The sequence below is a fragment of the Quercus suber genome, unplaced genomic scaffold (assembly GCF_002906115.3).
Source record: "Quercus suber isolate HL8 unplaced genomic scaffold, Cork oak 2.0 scaffold_10, whole genome shotgun sequence".
NCBI lineage: Eukaryota > Viridiplantae > Streptophyta > Magnoliopsida > Fagales > Fagaceae > Quercus > Quercus suber.
In genome coordinates this window covers 89,708-106,908 of record NW_027069476.1, presented here as the reverse complement: position 1 = coordinate 106,908, position 17,201 = coordinate 89,708, and the positions used below count along the sequence as shown (strand labels likewise).

General features: G+C 35.6%; 2 protein-coding genes across 8 annotated transcripts in view; both read right to left on the bottom strand.

Annotated features, from left to right (window-relative positions):
* The window catches only part of LOC112000384 (uncharacterized), a 71,492-nt gene that overhangs the window by 17,205 nt on the left and 37,086 nt on the right, over positions 1-17,201 (bottom strand). The gene's annotated exons all lie outside the window — the stretch shown is intronic.
* Positions 6,390-12,913, bottom strand: LOC112038565 (uncharacterized). Of its 7 annotated transcripts, none has more exons than XR_010630449.1 (9): positions 12,784-12,913; positions 12,527-12,675; positions 11,725-11,827; positions 11,372-11,591; positions 11,040-11,163; positions 7,382-7,444; positions 7,239-7,298; positions 6,984-7,140; positions 6,390-6,846 (listed from the first exon to the last, which is right to left on the bottom strand). XR_010630449.1 is itself a non-coding variant. In XM_065777476.1 (9 exons), the coding sequence occupies exons 2-5, from the start codon at positions 12,667-12,669 to the stop codon at positions 11,164-11,166; spliced, it is 507 nt and encodes a 168-aa protein (XP_065633548.1). In that variant the 5' UTR covers positions 12,670-12,675; positions 12,784-12,913; the 3' UTR covers positions 6,390-6,846; positions 6,984-7,140; positions 7,239-7,298; positions 7,382-7,444; positions 11,040-11,163. The 7 variants fall into 7 exon arrangements, 3 of the variants coding, with proteins under 3 accessions (XP_065633548.1, XP_065633553.1, XP_065633550.1); XR_010630446.1 differs by having other exon boundaries at positions 11,040-11,328; positions 11,447-11,591; XR_010630448.1 differs by having other exon boundaries at positions 11,040-11,328; positions 11,467-11,591.

The following is a 17,201-nucleotide window of genomic DNA, read 5'->3' as shown; positions in this document are numbered from 1 at the left end:
TATATTGGTTCCTTTCCAAACTGCTTCCCAAAGCACCAAATGGACCTTCTCACAGACGTGGGTGTGGTGAGACAAGGGTTTGGTAAATGACCTCTCAAGGGTATGACAATGGAGAGGAAGAGAGTAGAGGAATTTGTAGAGTCTCTTTAGATGAAGATTGGGGATGAATCAATCTTGTATTTCTCTAGGGTTTTCTCTCACAAAATTCTCTCTGGAAGCTCTCTCATATGATGGGTATAAGGGTGTAATAAGTAGGTGAGAAGGAATGCAAAACGTCAGTTTTTGCCAACAGGCAAGTTGGCGACTTGAACTCGCGCTTGGCCAAGTCGCGAAATCAAGTCGCGACGTAACGGCCTGGCCAGACTGGAACTTTTGTCCTGTAGCGTGATAGCTGGCGTACCCTTCAGCTTCCCAGTGGCCTCTCACGTAACTGCCTTTCGCGACTTGCCAGTGCGAACCACCTGCGAGTCCTAGTCGCGAGACTCTGTTTTTCTTGCACACTCTTGCTTTTCTCACATCTTCTCACCACTACCCTTACAATTTTCCACCTAAATACAGGGTTACTAAGTGCTAAATTACAAGCAAATTGGTCATGAATAAAGCCAATTAGATGGTTATTAACCTTTTACTATTCCGTGACAAAACCCTACAACAGACTCTAGACTTAAACGTGATTAGAACAGTTGGAAACTCACTCACACCTAACTCTAGATCTGAAAAGCTGAACATATGAGTAAGTAACTCTTGAACACAACAACGAGGTTACGCCGAACCTATTTCTTCTCTAGCTTCCCGGATTCCGCTACTTGACCATAGCATCAACCAATGTATATTGGTTCCTTTCCAAACTGCTTCCCAAAGCACCAAATGGACCTTCTCACAGACGTTGGTGTGGTGAGACAAGGGTTTGGTAAATGACCTCTCAAGGGTATGACAATGGAGAGGAAGAGAGTAGAGGAATTTGTAGAGTCTCTTTAGATGAAGATTGGGGATGAATCAATCTTGTATTTCTCTAGGGTTTTCTCTCACAAAATTCTCTCTAGAAGCTCTCTTAATATGATGGGTATAAATGTGTATATATAGTAGGGTGAAAAGGAAATGCAAAACGTCAGTTTTTGCCAAACAGGGTAAGTTGGCGACTTGATCTCGCGGCTTGGCCAAGTCGCTAAATTAAGTCGCGACGTAACGGCCTGGCTAGACTGAAAATTTTGTCCTGTAGCGTGACAGCTGGCGCGACCCTTTAGCTTCCCAGTGTGCCTCTCATGTGACTGCCTTTCGCGGCTTGCCAGTCGCGAACCACCCGCGAGTCCTAGTCGCGAGACTCTATTTTTCTTGCACACTCTTGAGCTTTTCTTCACATCTTCTCACACACTACCCTTACAATTTTCCCACCTAAATACAGGGTTACTAAGTGTTAAATTACAAGCAAATTGGTCACAGAATAAAGCCAATTATATGGTTGATTAAATTCAACCTTACAATACTTAAGCAGATGTTTCTTGCTAGGAAAAGAACCAATTATTTTATGCAAATTGTAAACCTAAACAAGGAAAAACAGACTTCCAAATTCTCTGCTATATGCTTGTTAAGTATGTCAATGTGACCGCAACAAAACAACGATCTTGTTTCTATTCTTTTATCACAAAAAATGGTCCTTGATTTAGTTTTAGTTTTCATGAATTTAAGATAATATATATCGTTCAACATCATTAAAATTTAATTCCACCAAATAAAGCGTGATGACTCTTTTTAAATGATGCAGTACTACATTTACATTTAGACTTATTAATTATCATATTTTTACCATAAAATAGGTCCAACATAGAATATATTTATTAACTATCATATAACCAAGGGCGTAGCCAGGAATAAATACATGGGGGGGCCGGGTTGTAACATAAATGTACTAAATATAATTCTTAAGTCTATTGGATACAAAATTATCAACTTTCATATATCATCATATACTTGAACATGTTGGGAATTCAACTGAAATTCCAAACTTGTGAGAAACAAAAAAAATAGAGAAAACAAAACGCCAAAAGAAAAACAATCACACGCACAAGACAGTATTTACGTGATTCGGCAATTTGCCTACGTCCACGGGGATTTCACTATTATAAAAAAAAAAATTACAATGTGCGGCTACAGTGTTTTTCTTTCTCAAAAACAACAACAAGACAAAACCCTAATCACAAAAAAAAAAAGCTTTTATATCCTGCACACAGGATTCACAATGGGCTACAAAACGGACAAAAAAAATTTTGTCTGCCCAAGCCTCCGCTCCATGGACTAAGCCTCAATAAATCTCCCATTAAAAACCACGCAACATTATTCAAGTCAGGTCGGGTCATCAACCGGATCAAATCATGCCTAACGACGATTTTTCATGGAATAAAATTCTTCCATTATCATCTCCATAGTGAAATTCCCTGCAATTTCCTTCTCTATATAAACTATCATATTATATGCCAAAAACTCATCCTCCATTCTATTGCGAAGTCTTGTTTTTAACAATTTCATAGCTGAGAAAGCTCGTTCTGTAGTTTCTGTACAAACTGGAAGGATCAACACAAGACGAATAAGTCTATCAATCAAAAAATAGATATTAGACTTTCTTGAAATTTTTAATCTCCTACATAGCTCGGAAATTGTACTCATATTCTGAAAATCTAGATGTTTTATCACATCAAACTCATAATGTTGCAATTGAGACTCCAAAAGTTCTTGTTCATGTTTAGTAAAATCTTGAGGATAATATTTCTTAACTAAATTGCATATATGAACAATTTTAAATAATCTAAAAGCATCCTTGGGATTTAAAGCTGAACTAAGAATGACAAGTTCCGTTGTTAGCTCACAAAATCTACTTTTCAATTCTTGCAATTGAAAGTCTATTGCAACTGTAAATATGCAAATTTTAAAATGATGTTCCATTGTTAAATCTTCATCTTGACGACAATATCTACCTCGACCTTTAGTGTAACGAGCATTCATATCAAGAATATCAATTTCATGTTGCTCACAAAATGATATAACACTAGCAAGTAAAGGCTCCTATCCATCATGTCTCAACTTTTGAATAAGTGATTTTGTAGTTGAAACTAAATGCATGGCATTTAAAAGGTCTTGAGAACAAGCAAAAAAAAAAAAAAAAACCCAAAAAAATTTGAACTAAAATCTGAAAAAAAAAAAAAAAAAAAATGGTAACAGAGCCCACAGCAAGCCAAGCCCACGGCGAGCCCAAGCTTGCTCACGGCAAGCCCACAGATTCTCAACCAAAAAAAGAAAAAACAATACAGAAAATCAGAAACGAACCCATCATGTTGCTGGCAGAGAGTTGAAACCCATCACGTCTCTGGCAGAGGCAGAGAAATCAAACCCCAATACTAAAGCACATCAAACTCCAGCAAACACAAACTCCAGCAAACCAAACACAAAGTGTTTATCAAAAAAAAAAAAAACCCCCTAATACACAAACCAAAACCAAACCCGGAACCCCAGCAAACCAAACCCACTAACCCAGTAACCCACGGTCACGTCGCTGTCGTCATCGTCGCGGCTCGCTCGACGTCGTCGTCGTGCTCTCCCGGTCGCCCCTCATCGCAGATCACAGATCGCCTCATCGAGTCATCGGAGATCGCAGATATCGTTTTGCCTCCGCTCCGGACCTCTGGTGCAGCAGTGCTCGTTGGCAGTTGCTCCCTCCGCTTCGGTAGTCGGCCCTTAAGGTTTCTCTCTAACTCTCTCTCATCTCAGTCTCTCTCTGACTCTCTCTTTATCTCACTCTCACTGAATGAAAAAATGAAATCAATTTTTTGAAGGATTGAAGAAGGCTCTTTATTCTTTGTCTTTAATAGCCTGATCCACATCTCGGTAAGTCCCTCTCTCTCTCTCTTTTGAACTGTGACTCTCTTATTGGCTGGGTTTTGTTTTTTCCTTTTTTTTTTTTTATCTTTTTAAATGTGGCTTTATCTTATCCGGTCAGTGACTCTTTTTCCCTGTTTTTGTCTTTTTAAATGTGGCTTTATCTTATTCCTTTTTGTTGGTCAGTGACTCAGTGTGTTGGTATTTGGTGAAATATTAATTGTTATTTAGTGTAATGTGTGTTGTGATTTGTGATTAGCATTGCAAAATTTTCTGATTGTAGCTGGCTATTGTGATTGGATTTGGGACGCAAGTTGTGCTTGTTTGTTGAGTAGGGTGGGGAGGGGATAGATGGGCTATGGGCACATGGGCTAAACAATATAACAAATTAAAGCAGTATAATTAATGGCAAATAAATTAAAGCAATATAGTTTATTGTTAAATTAAATAATAATAATTAAAGTTATGTAATTAAATTAACCAAAATATTATAAAAGACAAATTAATTAAATCATTTTTGTTTTTTTTTTTTTTGAGGGGTTATTATTAATTAAAGTTGTATTAAAAATGGGCTGATTGTTTAAATTATAGTGAAAATTTTGTTTTTTTCTTGAGTATGAATAACATTCATATAATTAAGTAAAAGTTTCTAATTAATTTTTTTTTTTAAATTCTTTTCAGGTTAATTTTTTAGTCATATTCTTAAAGCTAAAAGAATTATGAGCAAATGAAAAACAATTGATGCATTCTTTAAGAAAAAAGATGCTAGCAATTCAGAAATTAGGACACCTGTGGCTGTAGAAACAAATCTTAATACTTCAATACCTAATGAACACCCCTCCAAATGTCCAAAACTTCAATTTGAAGAGATAAATCGTGATCCAGGATCACGTAAACAAATATGTGAATTTCCTATCAACCAACAAGATAAAATTCGACGAGCTTATCTTAAACAAGGTCCATATTAATTTGAAAATATAGACTATCCATACAATGATGATACTCATCATTGTCGATTTCAACCTTCATGGTTTGGTTCACATAAGGATTGGTTGGAATACTCACCTTCAATGGATGCGATATATTGTTTACCTTGCTACCTTTTTAGTAAGAAACCAATAGGTCGTCCCGGATCCAATGTATTCATTTCACGAGGTTTTAATAATTGGAAAAAGGTGAAAGATGGAATGAATTGTCCTTTAATTCATCATGAAGGCAAAGAACCAAACTCCCCACATAAAATTGCTATGAAATGTTGCGAGGATTTAAAGAATCATTCACGGCATATTGACAAGCTGATTGAGAAACAAACGTCAAAAGAATTAGAGAATAATCGGTTGCGGCTCAAAACCTCAGTAGAGTGTGCTCGATGGCTAGCATTCAAGCTTGTGCTTTTAGAGGTCATGATGAAAGCCTTGATTCAAAAAATAGAGGTAATTTTATTGAATTGATAAAATTCAGATCAACTTTCAATGACAAAGTAGCTAGTGTTGTCTTAGAAAATGCACCAGGAAATGCCAAATATACATCACCCACAATTCAAAAGGAGATTTTGCATATTCTTGCTAGTAATGTGCGAAATGCTATTCGTGAAGAAATTGGAGATGCAAAATTTTGCATTCTTGTTGATGAAGCTCGGGATGAGTCGAAGAGAGAGCAAATGGCCATCATTTTGAGGTTTGTTGATAAAGAAGGTTTCATTAAAGAGCGTTTCTTTCATGTTGTGCATGTTAGAGACACTGCTGCATTGACTTTAAAGAATGAGATTTGTGCTGTCCTTTCTCATTACAACCTCTACATTGAAAATATTCGAGGTCAAGGATATGATGGGGCTAGTAACATGCGTGGTGAATGGAATGGATTACAAGCTCTTTTTCTTAGAGAGTGCCCATATGCTTATTATGTACACTGTATGGCTTATAAGCTGCAATTAGCTCTAGTTACAGCATCTAGAGAAGTATAAGATGTTCATCAGTTCTTTGATCATTTGGTTAATATTATCAATATTGTTGTTAGTTCTAGTAAGCGTAATGATGAATTGCAACATACTCANTGTTTTTTTTTTTTTTTTTGAGAATTCGTGGGTTTGCTACTATATATAATCTATTGGGTTTGCATCTGTAACTCGTGGGTATGCTACCATCTGTAATTTGTTCATGTTGATGTTGGGCTTTTTTTCTCTAGTGGGCTTGCTCTATTACAATTTTTTTTTTCCAGATTTTAGTTCAAAATTTTTTTTGGGCTTTTTTTTTTTTTTTTTGCTTGAAAGTAGAATAGATATATATATATATATATATATTTAATTTGAGGTGTTCCTAATTTTTGATTGAGGGCTGGGAAAATGGGTGAGAAATGGGTAGGGGGGGCCGGCTGTGTAATGTTGGGGGGGCCTAGTTATTTTTTCTTCCTAGTCTAATGGGAAAAAAAAAATTCGCAGGGGCCACGGCCCCCCCAAGCCACTATGTGGCTCCGCCCCTGCATATAACAAAGGTAAATGGATGAAATTGTTAGGTATACACGAGTTAGTGAAGTTTTACATTAAATAATGATAAAAAGAGCGAGTAAAGAATATAACATAGTCGGACCCAAACCAAAAGACTTAAGCATCTTGGATCAAGTGGTGTCTTTATATGTTATATTAATTATTCAATTGGATGAGGTGACAAGGTTATCAAAGTCCCTTTCGTCGTTGGAGCGGGAACACTTTATTGTACAAAGCAAACCCATAAAGGTCACACAAATGATCTTGGAAAAAGACCCAACAAATGAATATTGCTAATGGTGCTAGATAATGCTGTGGCATGAGGTTCCCATAGACTTGGAAGTGCAAGCTGAGTTCACATTGAGAAATGTGAGAGGTTGACACGTAGTTCACATGCATGGTGTGAGGCCCATGAATGACGCATTGATGAAGAAAAAACCCATAAGGCAAGGGGAAGCAAGTAGGATTTTTTCATGACCCCAAAGAGGTCTTGAAGCCTGCAAGGAAGCATAGACTCGCATGTAAGGGGCTGAGAGATTATTGAGTAGACATATATAAGTAAAGCCCCACATTGAATAATAATAAGAAGGGTGATATATGCATTTATGGTGAATGCCATTCATCAAATTGGTACCTGAAGGCCAGCATCTTTCACTTTCTCTTCCGCAAGTTTTAGTTGCTCATTAGACAAAGTGATGCCAGTGTATTTGCATCCAGTTCGATTGACAACTTCAATAGCAAAGCTTCCCCAGCCAAACCCAATATCAAGAACTTCATGCCTCTCATTAATTCTTGACCAAGTTAATTGAAAGAAATAAAGAAAAAAAAGGATTAGGTAAGGGCAGGAAAATCTTTAAAAATTTGACATAATCCAGTATTAATTTCTCACCTTTTCAATTAAAGTAGACATTTTTCTCAGCTGCGCAACCTTTAAGTCCTCATCTTCCTTCTAAGAAATATAGTCATAAAGGTGAATTTAAGTTAAAGCTAAAGCTTAAAAAGGAAGGTGAAAAGGTTAATTTTGATCCTAACCTTAAATACAGCGGTGGAGAATGTCATTGTTTCGTCCAGGAACAGAGCAAAAAGTTCATTACTCTAGAAACACAAACAAATCGAATAATAAGCTTATGCTTGACATCAATTATGTCACTAATTATGTTTGAATACAATCATTCTATCACTTATGTCACTAATTAGGTTTGTATACTATCATTCAACGAAGAAGATTATCATTCTAAACATATAGTCTCAAATGTCAGCACGTGAATTGAACTCACACAGCTACACGCCTCTACATTCTACACCATTTTTCATCTATTCATATTTGTTAGAGTGAAATTTTCAGGACATAGGTCAAAGGCTAAATCATGTAAACTTTTGGTGTTCTCTCTCTCTCTCTCTCTCTTTTGTGTGGTTGTATATTTTTCTTTTGGGCTTTCTTCACTACTCTTATATTTTTTGAGATCATTCTAAATATTTTCACAATTGATCTTGTGTAAGTTTTATTTGGATGCACTTTCTCACAAAAAATTGGTATTAGAATCAAGGTTCACTACCTTTACCTTTGGATTGTTCTCTCTGGAATTTTGCTGATTGGTTCGTGGATCTAATTAGTGGGTACAGAGGTGTCCAAGCGAGTTCTATACAATACCTTCGGCAAAGTCCTCTAAAACCTTTGGTAGTCAAGAGACTTGAGACTATGATTTTTAATAACAAACTTGAAGTAGAGAAATTTGATAGAACGAACAAGCAATGCAAAGTTATACATATCTTAATACAAGAGTTAGATACTATTTTCGAAGACAAAATAGTTTGGGCTATTTCGAGCAAAACATTCGTTTTGGATTGGATTTTATCTGCAAGATTTTTTTACCAACAAAAAAAAAAAAAAAAAAAAAAGAAGAAGAAAGGAGAAGGGTGATGACAACTAGGCCATAAGGTGGAAGGAAAAGTAGTGAGTAGAGCATATTTATGGGCAGTGTTGTTGAGAAATTTAAAAGAGTAATGCTTCCATAACTTTTGCCACAATTTGCTCACATGGCAAGTCATGATTGGTGGAGTTGTGGACTCATTACTTTTACTCCACCACTCACAACTTGTCACATGAGTAAGTTGTGACAAAATTTTGGTCTTAACATTTTCTAATTTGAAATGAAAATCATGTCTATGTTGCATGCGTTGAGAGAGAGAGAGAGAGAGAGAGAGAGAGAGAGAGAGAGAGAGAGAGAGATTTGAAATAATAAGGAATTTAAAAAGTAAAAAAAAAAAAAGGTTTTTGGGCTTGGGCTTTGGCTAATTATCTAACAAAATTTATTGATTGTCCCAAATTATTACTAAAAGACTATTAAATTTATTTGTTTAAATGTTATTGAAGATAGTTATTTTATATATATATATATATATATAAATATATAAACATTAATTTCGAAATAGTACACTAGTATTATTTGATATAGAAACATTTCGTTCTCTTGACCAAACTAAAATGCTTTTGAGTACAAAATTGACTCCCTTGGATAAAGATTATGACAAGAAAAATAGACAAGTTTGTTGCACCACCCATTTGTGTTTGACCAAAAATCAAAAGTATTTTGTTATGTGAGAGAAAAAAGCTAATTAGTATAAAAGAAATCGGAAGGAAAATACATAAATTTAGCATTAGAAACCATTGTCCCAAATTCCAAAAGTTTTGTAGAGGACTTACCTGAAAATTTTTATTCCCAATAATTAGATCCATGAACCAATAAGCACAGTCCCCCAAGAGAACAATTGCAAACAACTAGGTAGTGAACCTTTCCTCTAATACGAGTTTGTTGTAAAAGCAACCCAAATATCAAGACTACTTGAGTGTTTGGATTTTCATTTTTCCCTCATGTTTGCGTTTTTTTTTTTTTTTTGCGTATGAATAGTAACCGCACTGTTCATGCACATAAATTTACTATGCAGAGGCAAAGTGCACTGTTCATGCACTGTTTACGGGTCCCACGACACTATTCATATATTTAAAAATTATTTTGTTACAATATTTTTCAATTTTCAGCAAAATAAGTTGTATCAAAACATACCCTAACTCGAAAAATATTACATGTGTGGACGACTAAATTTCTCGGTTCGAAATAAAGTCAAACAAGTAAGATAGTGTCACAAATGCGAATTTGTATTGAATATATATATGGTACAATTCTCTGTTGATTTACAAAAGAGTTATCCTCTGATTCGATCTCCTTGAAAGATTTGTTAATTGGATTTGTGGTAATGTGATTTTCACTTGAACACAAAGTATCCTTCAATTTGGTTGAAGGATGGATCGAAGATTGTTGAAACGAAATTACAATGAATCTCTGGCTATGAGCTTGTTAGAAATCCTTTGTTCTTCACGTTCTTCGTGTGTTCTTCGTGTTCTTCGTGTGTTCTTCGTGTTCTTTGTGTGTTCTTCGTCTTCGAAGGTTTGTGGTGGAAGTTCTTCGGTGCTTTAGAGGCTTGAATCCGTAGAGCTTCAATGATTTGTGGTTTGTGAGGTTTCTGGAGGCTTTTGAGCTTGATTCTCTCTTCGAATGTTCTTGGTATTCGAAGGTTTGTGGTGGAAGTTCTTCGGGGCTTTAGAGGCTTGATCCGTAGAGCTTCACTAATTTATGATTTGTGATGTTTTTGGACACTTTAGGCTTGATTCCCGCAGACTTTTGGATCTAGGCGGATGATTTGGATGATTTTCCTTCGAATGTTCTTCGTATTCGAAGTTGAAGTTCTTGAAGTTCTTGGAGGCTTTAGAGCTTGGTTCCGGCAGAGCTTCTGGACTTCTGAGTACTTCCAATGGCCTGGTCCTCTCTCCAAATCTCTGGATCTCCTTGATCTGATCTCCTGATCTCAGATCTCCTCCAAATGGCTTAGGAAGGCTTCTATTTATAGGAGTTTTGGGGTAGGTAAGCGACACGTGGCGGAGTCTGATTGGTGACACGTGGCAGAGCTTGATTGGTCCGCTTATGTCATCGCTTACACGTGCGAGGCTGATTGTGTCATCGCTTACACGTGTGAAGCTGATTATGTCATCGCTTACACGTGCGATGATGTGTGATTGGTTTTTTTTTGCATGACACTTGGCAAATTTCTGTTGGTTTTTGAGTAATGATAGCAAAACCTAGCAGCAATACGCGGCGCTTTGTAATTGGCTGCATTTTGTGGTCTTGGTAGTGTGATGTATCAGCTTGTGATAGGTCGGAAATTTTCCCTCTCTACAACATGTTTTAGAAAGATCTCCAAATAAAACTAGGAATTAAGTAAAAACAACCTAGAAGAATAGAGGCACAAACACATAGAGGGAGCATGAAGAATTTATCTTTGAAGAGTACAAAGATGGTGTAGATGCATTCTCACACAATCCAAACTTTAATACACTCAAGTAACTTTCCTTCACAAATACCAAAACTAGGGCTGCATCTGAAACAAAGGGTAAATTTTCTTTACACTAAAATTTCTGCATATCACTCCCAAAGAGATTTCTCAGTAACTCAAACTAAAAACCAAGCCAATGTCACACCTCACGCAAAACAAAGGCACATAAAAGCACCTAATCCAACGTTGCGGCATCCATAATATCTCCTTCTTTTTTTTTTTTTTTGAAAACCACCTCCTCAAATTGAAAAGAAAAAGATCTCAAATAAAAACAAGGAATGGAAAGACCATAGTCTTATACCAGCTAATAATGACGAGAGATCTTCCTGCGTGCCTGTGTAAGAGTATTTTGCCTTGAAAAATGCTTCAAAAAATAGCTTGTAGATCCTATAGCAGCCGTAAATATCAATGGTGTCCACCAACCCCTAAAGTAATAAATAAATAAATAAGTTAAAGTTGAGCGAAAAAAGGGGATAATTAATTATAATATGATTATCCAAGCTTCCAGCAAAGTCTGGCAGTTGGAATACATCCCTTCTCTGATTCAATTTTAAGATAGAGGACTTTGACTCTCTGCCGGCAATAAGAATCTGCAAAACATATCAGCAAGGTAAATTCTAAGGAGTTACATACCATAAACATGCTTTGTACGTATTAGGTTCAGAGCAGTGCCGTTTTGGAATTAACTCAAACTTTAATCAATCCTACCAAAAAGAGGTCTATAAGACCTTCATTTTCATCGGTGAAAGAGATATCCCCATCAATATATGCATCAGCAAGGCCTAAATCGGCCCGTGTCATAATCTGATCAAAACAATCTAGCGCTCGTCAATGGTGTTGAGAAAATTCTGCACTATAATAAAATGCCAATATAATTCGCAACCTATTAATTAACTTTAAAAAAAAATTCTTGCAAATTTTAACAATAGTTATAGTATGTTGCAAGTGATCCATATAAAAATGATCCCAACATAGATTAAGAGTACCTTCCAATAAAACTGGGGAGTATGAACTTTAAGAACTATTTTCATAGAACACTTTCTCTTGTCTCCTTCAAAGGTCAATATTGTGTCCCCTTCCTCTAATAAACTGCAATACCACAAGCATTGCATATCAATCTTATTGATGCAATTTAAGAGTTCGTTTGGATACAACTTATTTTTACTGAAATTGAAAAATGAAAACACTGTAACAAAATAATTTTTAAATGAATAAACAGTATGTAAACAGTGTCTTTTGTCCTCTGTACAGTGCTCACATGTGATATTACTATTTACGAATAGTGTCTTTGTCCCCTGTGCAGTATTCACATATAATGTTACTGTTCATGCGCTAAAAAAAAAAAAAAAAGGGCAGAAAATGCAAAGTGGGTTTGGAAATGTGGTATCCAAACCCACACTAAGTGCCCGTTTGGATTGGGCTGAATAGCTGAAACGTGGCTATGAACCTATGGTGCCCGCACCAAGAATAATATCCATTGTAATTCATTATTGGGTTAAATTCAAATTAAAGCCCCATGGTTACAAAATCCCCTGCAAGCCTACATAATCAAGTCACCAAAACTTTATCCAAAAGATTCCAGATAATTTAACCTTTAACACCTCCTCAGTGACTTAACAAAAACATCCCCAGAATTATAATATTGAAACTTCCAAACTAGCTCTTCAGTGATGATACATTTTCAATGTCCCCAGATTATCATAAACTACCTATATACAATACTGATTTTCAGAGTGCATATATAGAACGAATATATAAAGAGGATATCTATGTAAAGGGCAAACTCACATTAAACATCCAGCTGAGATATAAGTTCCAAGGAACCTAGTGACAAAAAGACGAGCCCCTGCTTCTATGAGAGATGGTTTCATGTGATTTGGCTTGCTTAGAAGAGCATTGGTTTCTCCAATCAAACTATGTGCCGCAGCCATGCCAGCCTACCAACAAGTATATCCAGTTAGAAATCTTTACTTCAAACTAAAGATTTTCTTGAATGAAATGTATAGAACTTAGAAAAGACAAACAAAAAGTTATAGATTGGACACCGTTTTGTCGGTGGTTGAATTAGACACAAATTTCCTTGAAGGCCTGGCTCTAATTTTCTACAAAGAGAGAAGTTGTGAGTAACAAAGTGTTTACGAAACTTAGTCCTGGCCAATACAAGGGAAATGACCAAGAACATCTGGAATGTATAAGTTGTGAGTAACAACCTATTTATTTCCCCCTTTAATGTAAACATCAACTGTTTTTTTTCCCATAACTTTAACCATGCAAATGGAAGACAGATGGCCTGTTTTGGTACCGTAAGTCCAAAAAGTTTTGTCTTTGATGGCGTTTTTCTCATCCGGTTCATAGAGTTTAGACTTTTATCTTTGTTTTGGTACCGTAAGTCCAAACTATTACAATTATTTTATTTAACACAATTCAACTTCACTTTGATAACAATTGGTAACTTTGATAACAATTGGTCTTTGTAATTGTATTAAGGAAATTTTTATTGTGTTATCGTTTGCTTTTACCTTCACCCAATCAATCCCCTATCCCACACCCCTAGTCCTTTTTTTTTTTTTTTTTTAAGAATCACCATCTAGCTAATTATTTAATTCTCTTTTAGTGTTAAATTTGTTACCTACTAACTGATTGACCACACCCCCAGTCCCCACTCAAGAAATAACAAATTCAAAGTACATTCAAATTCAACCACTTTAGTCACATATTTGTTCAAAAATATAAATTACTTGAGAATTGTCATGTCTACAACATTTTCACAATAAATTCTAGGTGCTAAGTTGTTACCGATTCTAATTTGAAACTATTATTGAAATTACTTTTTTACCCAACAGTAATAGCCAGCAACAACTTGCCACTTAAAATTTTTTGTAAAAGTACTGTGAAAATGTTGTGAATATAGAATTTCTCAAATTAATTATAATGTTATTTGCAAGAATAGATTGTTAATAAGGTCATCTTCAAGCTTATATGGCTAAAAGAAACTAAAGTCAGGGTGTTCAAAATTTTATTTTAGAAAGGCAAAAGTTACTCAAAAAAAAATTTATATTAAAAAAAATAATTTTGGCCATCTTAGGGGTTCATTTGAACCCCTGAATTAAAGGTGGCGCCGCCCTTGAGAGAGAGAGAGAGATATGTTAAAATACTGGAAGTCAATCTGAACTTGACAAGCTTTTAATTAATACACCTAATGGTGCAACAAACAGCTTAATTGTCAAATGTTATATGTAAACTAAGGAAAATTTTATAATAGTTATATAATTAAAATAGATAGTAAACTCATAAAAATAAAAAATTTCTTTTAAGTTAGATTATTAATGCACATCATGTACGATCATTTATATATTTTTTATTATAAAAAGCCAAATACTATAATGGGTTATAAAATTATTTAAAATAAATGAAGAAACTCATTTTAAATTTATTAAAAATTTCGATAACTGAGTTTTAGTCAAAGTAATATTTTATTTATCTTTTGGTTTATGGTAATGAAATTTCACTTAAAATAAAATATATTGGGTATCAAATTAAATAACCATAAAAACAAAACAAAACAAAATAAAAAACAAGCTTTTTTCTGTGGAATGTTGCCTTAAGGAGATGTGCCCGCCTATTTCAATTAAAAAATAAAGAAATAGTAGTATAAAATTTTTGAAGTATTTTAAGAATTATAATAAATAAAATCGTATAATTATACCTTACAACTCTAGAAATACTCAACTTTTAATACATGATGTTAGGTTCTAAGACTTTAGGAACTAAATGTATTAGAACTTCTATTTGTAATGTGTTGGCAAACCATGATCAAAACTTAGAGTCTAGATTTAGGTGGCTCAAAGTGTTTATTTGTAAAGTTGAAATCAAGGAAAAACCCTAGCTACGTTTTAGATGTCTTTGATGTGCTATGTGTTGAATCTCTTGTGAGATCTAGATGTGTTTACCTTTATACACATTTAGGGTTATCAAGATCAAGATTCATGTCAAGAACTTGGTGATCGTTTTAGTTGCTGCTTAAAGAATTTAAAGAAGATCTGAAACCTTTGAGTGGAGTCTCAAACTCACAAGTGGGAGTACTTATGGTTGCAATGGATCAAGGAAAGAAGAAGTCCGTGGACTTGGAGCTGTCACGTGGTCATGATAGTAAGTTTTCTACATGAGGTAGCAATATGATGTTAGTAGTCTAAGTTGTATTGTAAAAACTTCAATTCTTTCATGGTGGTTCTGTTTTACTTTGAGGATAGTTAGGTTAAATCCTCTCCAAGTTTTTTACCGGTTTGATTTTCTTGGGTTATCATATCGTGTGTTCTTTATATTTTCGCATTACTTACATGATATGAATTGATTGTGTTAACATAGATCTGAATAATTTATCTAAGTAATCACTTGGCTAAATAACTAAGTTAAACAACTTGTGCTTTAAGGGGTCTAAAAATGTAAACATGACTAGGAAAACTCACTTGTCATATAGCAACAAATAAAATGATATATTATTAAAAATATAAAAAGAAATAATGAGGCTTTTTGAAATTTTCATAAACTCTTGATATTATAATTATAATTGGAATAGTTTAGTTTTAAAACTTTTGAAATTTGAGTATAGAGTTTGACTTATAATAACTAGGGGTGTTCACAAACCAATTAGAGTAGACACCTCAAGACTGGCTAATAGAGCCGCACCACTACCCATGCCAGCCTACTGAGTTGTAGCTAGTGATTGTAGAAGACCATTCTCTCCAATGTCAGTTTGATGTGATTGTCAGTTGTGGTTCATGGAATTTGACATCCACCGAACCGCGCACGTACACACACACACACGCAGATATATATATATATATATAGAGAGAGAGAGAGAGAGAGAGAGAGAGAGAGAGAGAGAGAGAGAGAGAGAGAGAGAGAGGTACTTTCTCAAGTAGGGTGGACAATCCCTTGTGTGGGGAGACTACTCTTTCGAAAAAAATATATGAGATTGCCTTTGAGGCTAGTCCAAAGAGCATAAAGGCAATGACTCACACCCCTGCGAAGCAAATGAAATCATGGAGGTTAGGGAGAAACTTAACCCAATCCTCTATTTAAGAAGAAAGCCTTGGCAAGGAAGCAACTTGTTGAGCAAGGAGCACACTTAAGGGGGACCCCTTATTCACTTGGAAAAGTAGCAACCTCGGGGCAGATAAAGACTTGAGTATTACCCATTAAAAGACAATAGCCACTAATTGACTGCCAATCACGTGTATCACCTTCTAAATAGATATTTAACACTCATGCAGTCACCCCTTACTCACATAGGGCCCACTTATCAACTCAGGAAACAAAGTCAAGGCTCGCTTACTTCCATCATTATCTTTGAATCCAAATTGATGAGTCAGAAATTTATGGTCGTCACTATGCGAAGATCGTCATTTACCTAGAGAAGACGTTACGCATTTATTACGATCATTGATGATGAAACGTAACGAATGGAGCAATAGTCATAGAATAAGTTGTGAACTTCAAACAAAGATTCTGTAATGCACCAGCCATTGAGCATAAATGCAGTGATTCATCGCCCATTGATTAGGCACTCAACTATAAAAGAGAAAGCACCAGAAACCCAAGGTATGCCCAATTACACACAAATACTCTACGAAAATCACTCTCTAGTCTGTTTCTCTCAAAAATATTTCTCCTTTACTGACTTAAGCATTGGAGGCAGTTTGGCTAACGCCACACCGGCGTGTTATTCATCCATCCAGTTCATTTTATAGGTTTTCTTCCAACAGAGGCAAACCCAATAACAGCTTCGTCCACTGCTACGATGAGGAGCTCAACTGTTGATTTTTTGCATCATCAATTTAGCGTTGTCTACGGGGAACTCTAATCATTCAAGCCATCTTTCCTAGTGACAAAAGAGTTCCTCGAAGTACGAGATGGACGCAGAGATTACACCTTAGCCAGATGTTGTGCAACAACAACAAAATCCAAGCCTTTTTAGCTAATGTGGAAAAGCTGACTCACCAGAACAAAGAACTGCGAAAGACAATGGAATCCCAAAATGCAGAATGTCGATGAAAACGTGAAAACCAAAATGAAGAAGAATTAAACTCTCAAGCCAACAAGCGAGATAGGACCTCAGGAGAAGATTCCACCAGGGTGGAAAATGAGCTTCACAACATGGGGAAAAAGATGGACGAACTGAAAAAATGCTATGAAGGACAAAGGCAGAGAGAATCTGGATGGGATGATTCGAAGGACGGACTCACCATTCACTACTGAAGTACTGAACCGTCCCCTCCCACCAAAATTCTGCCTCCCACAGTTGGAGTTGTATAACGGTTCCAAGGATCCCTTAGACCATATTGAATCATGCAAGACGCTGATGCTATTATAGATGACCCCAGATGAGGTGATGTGTAGGGCATTCCCAACAACACTGAACGAAGCAGCTAGGGTATGGTTCAACAAGATACTCCCAGGAACT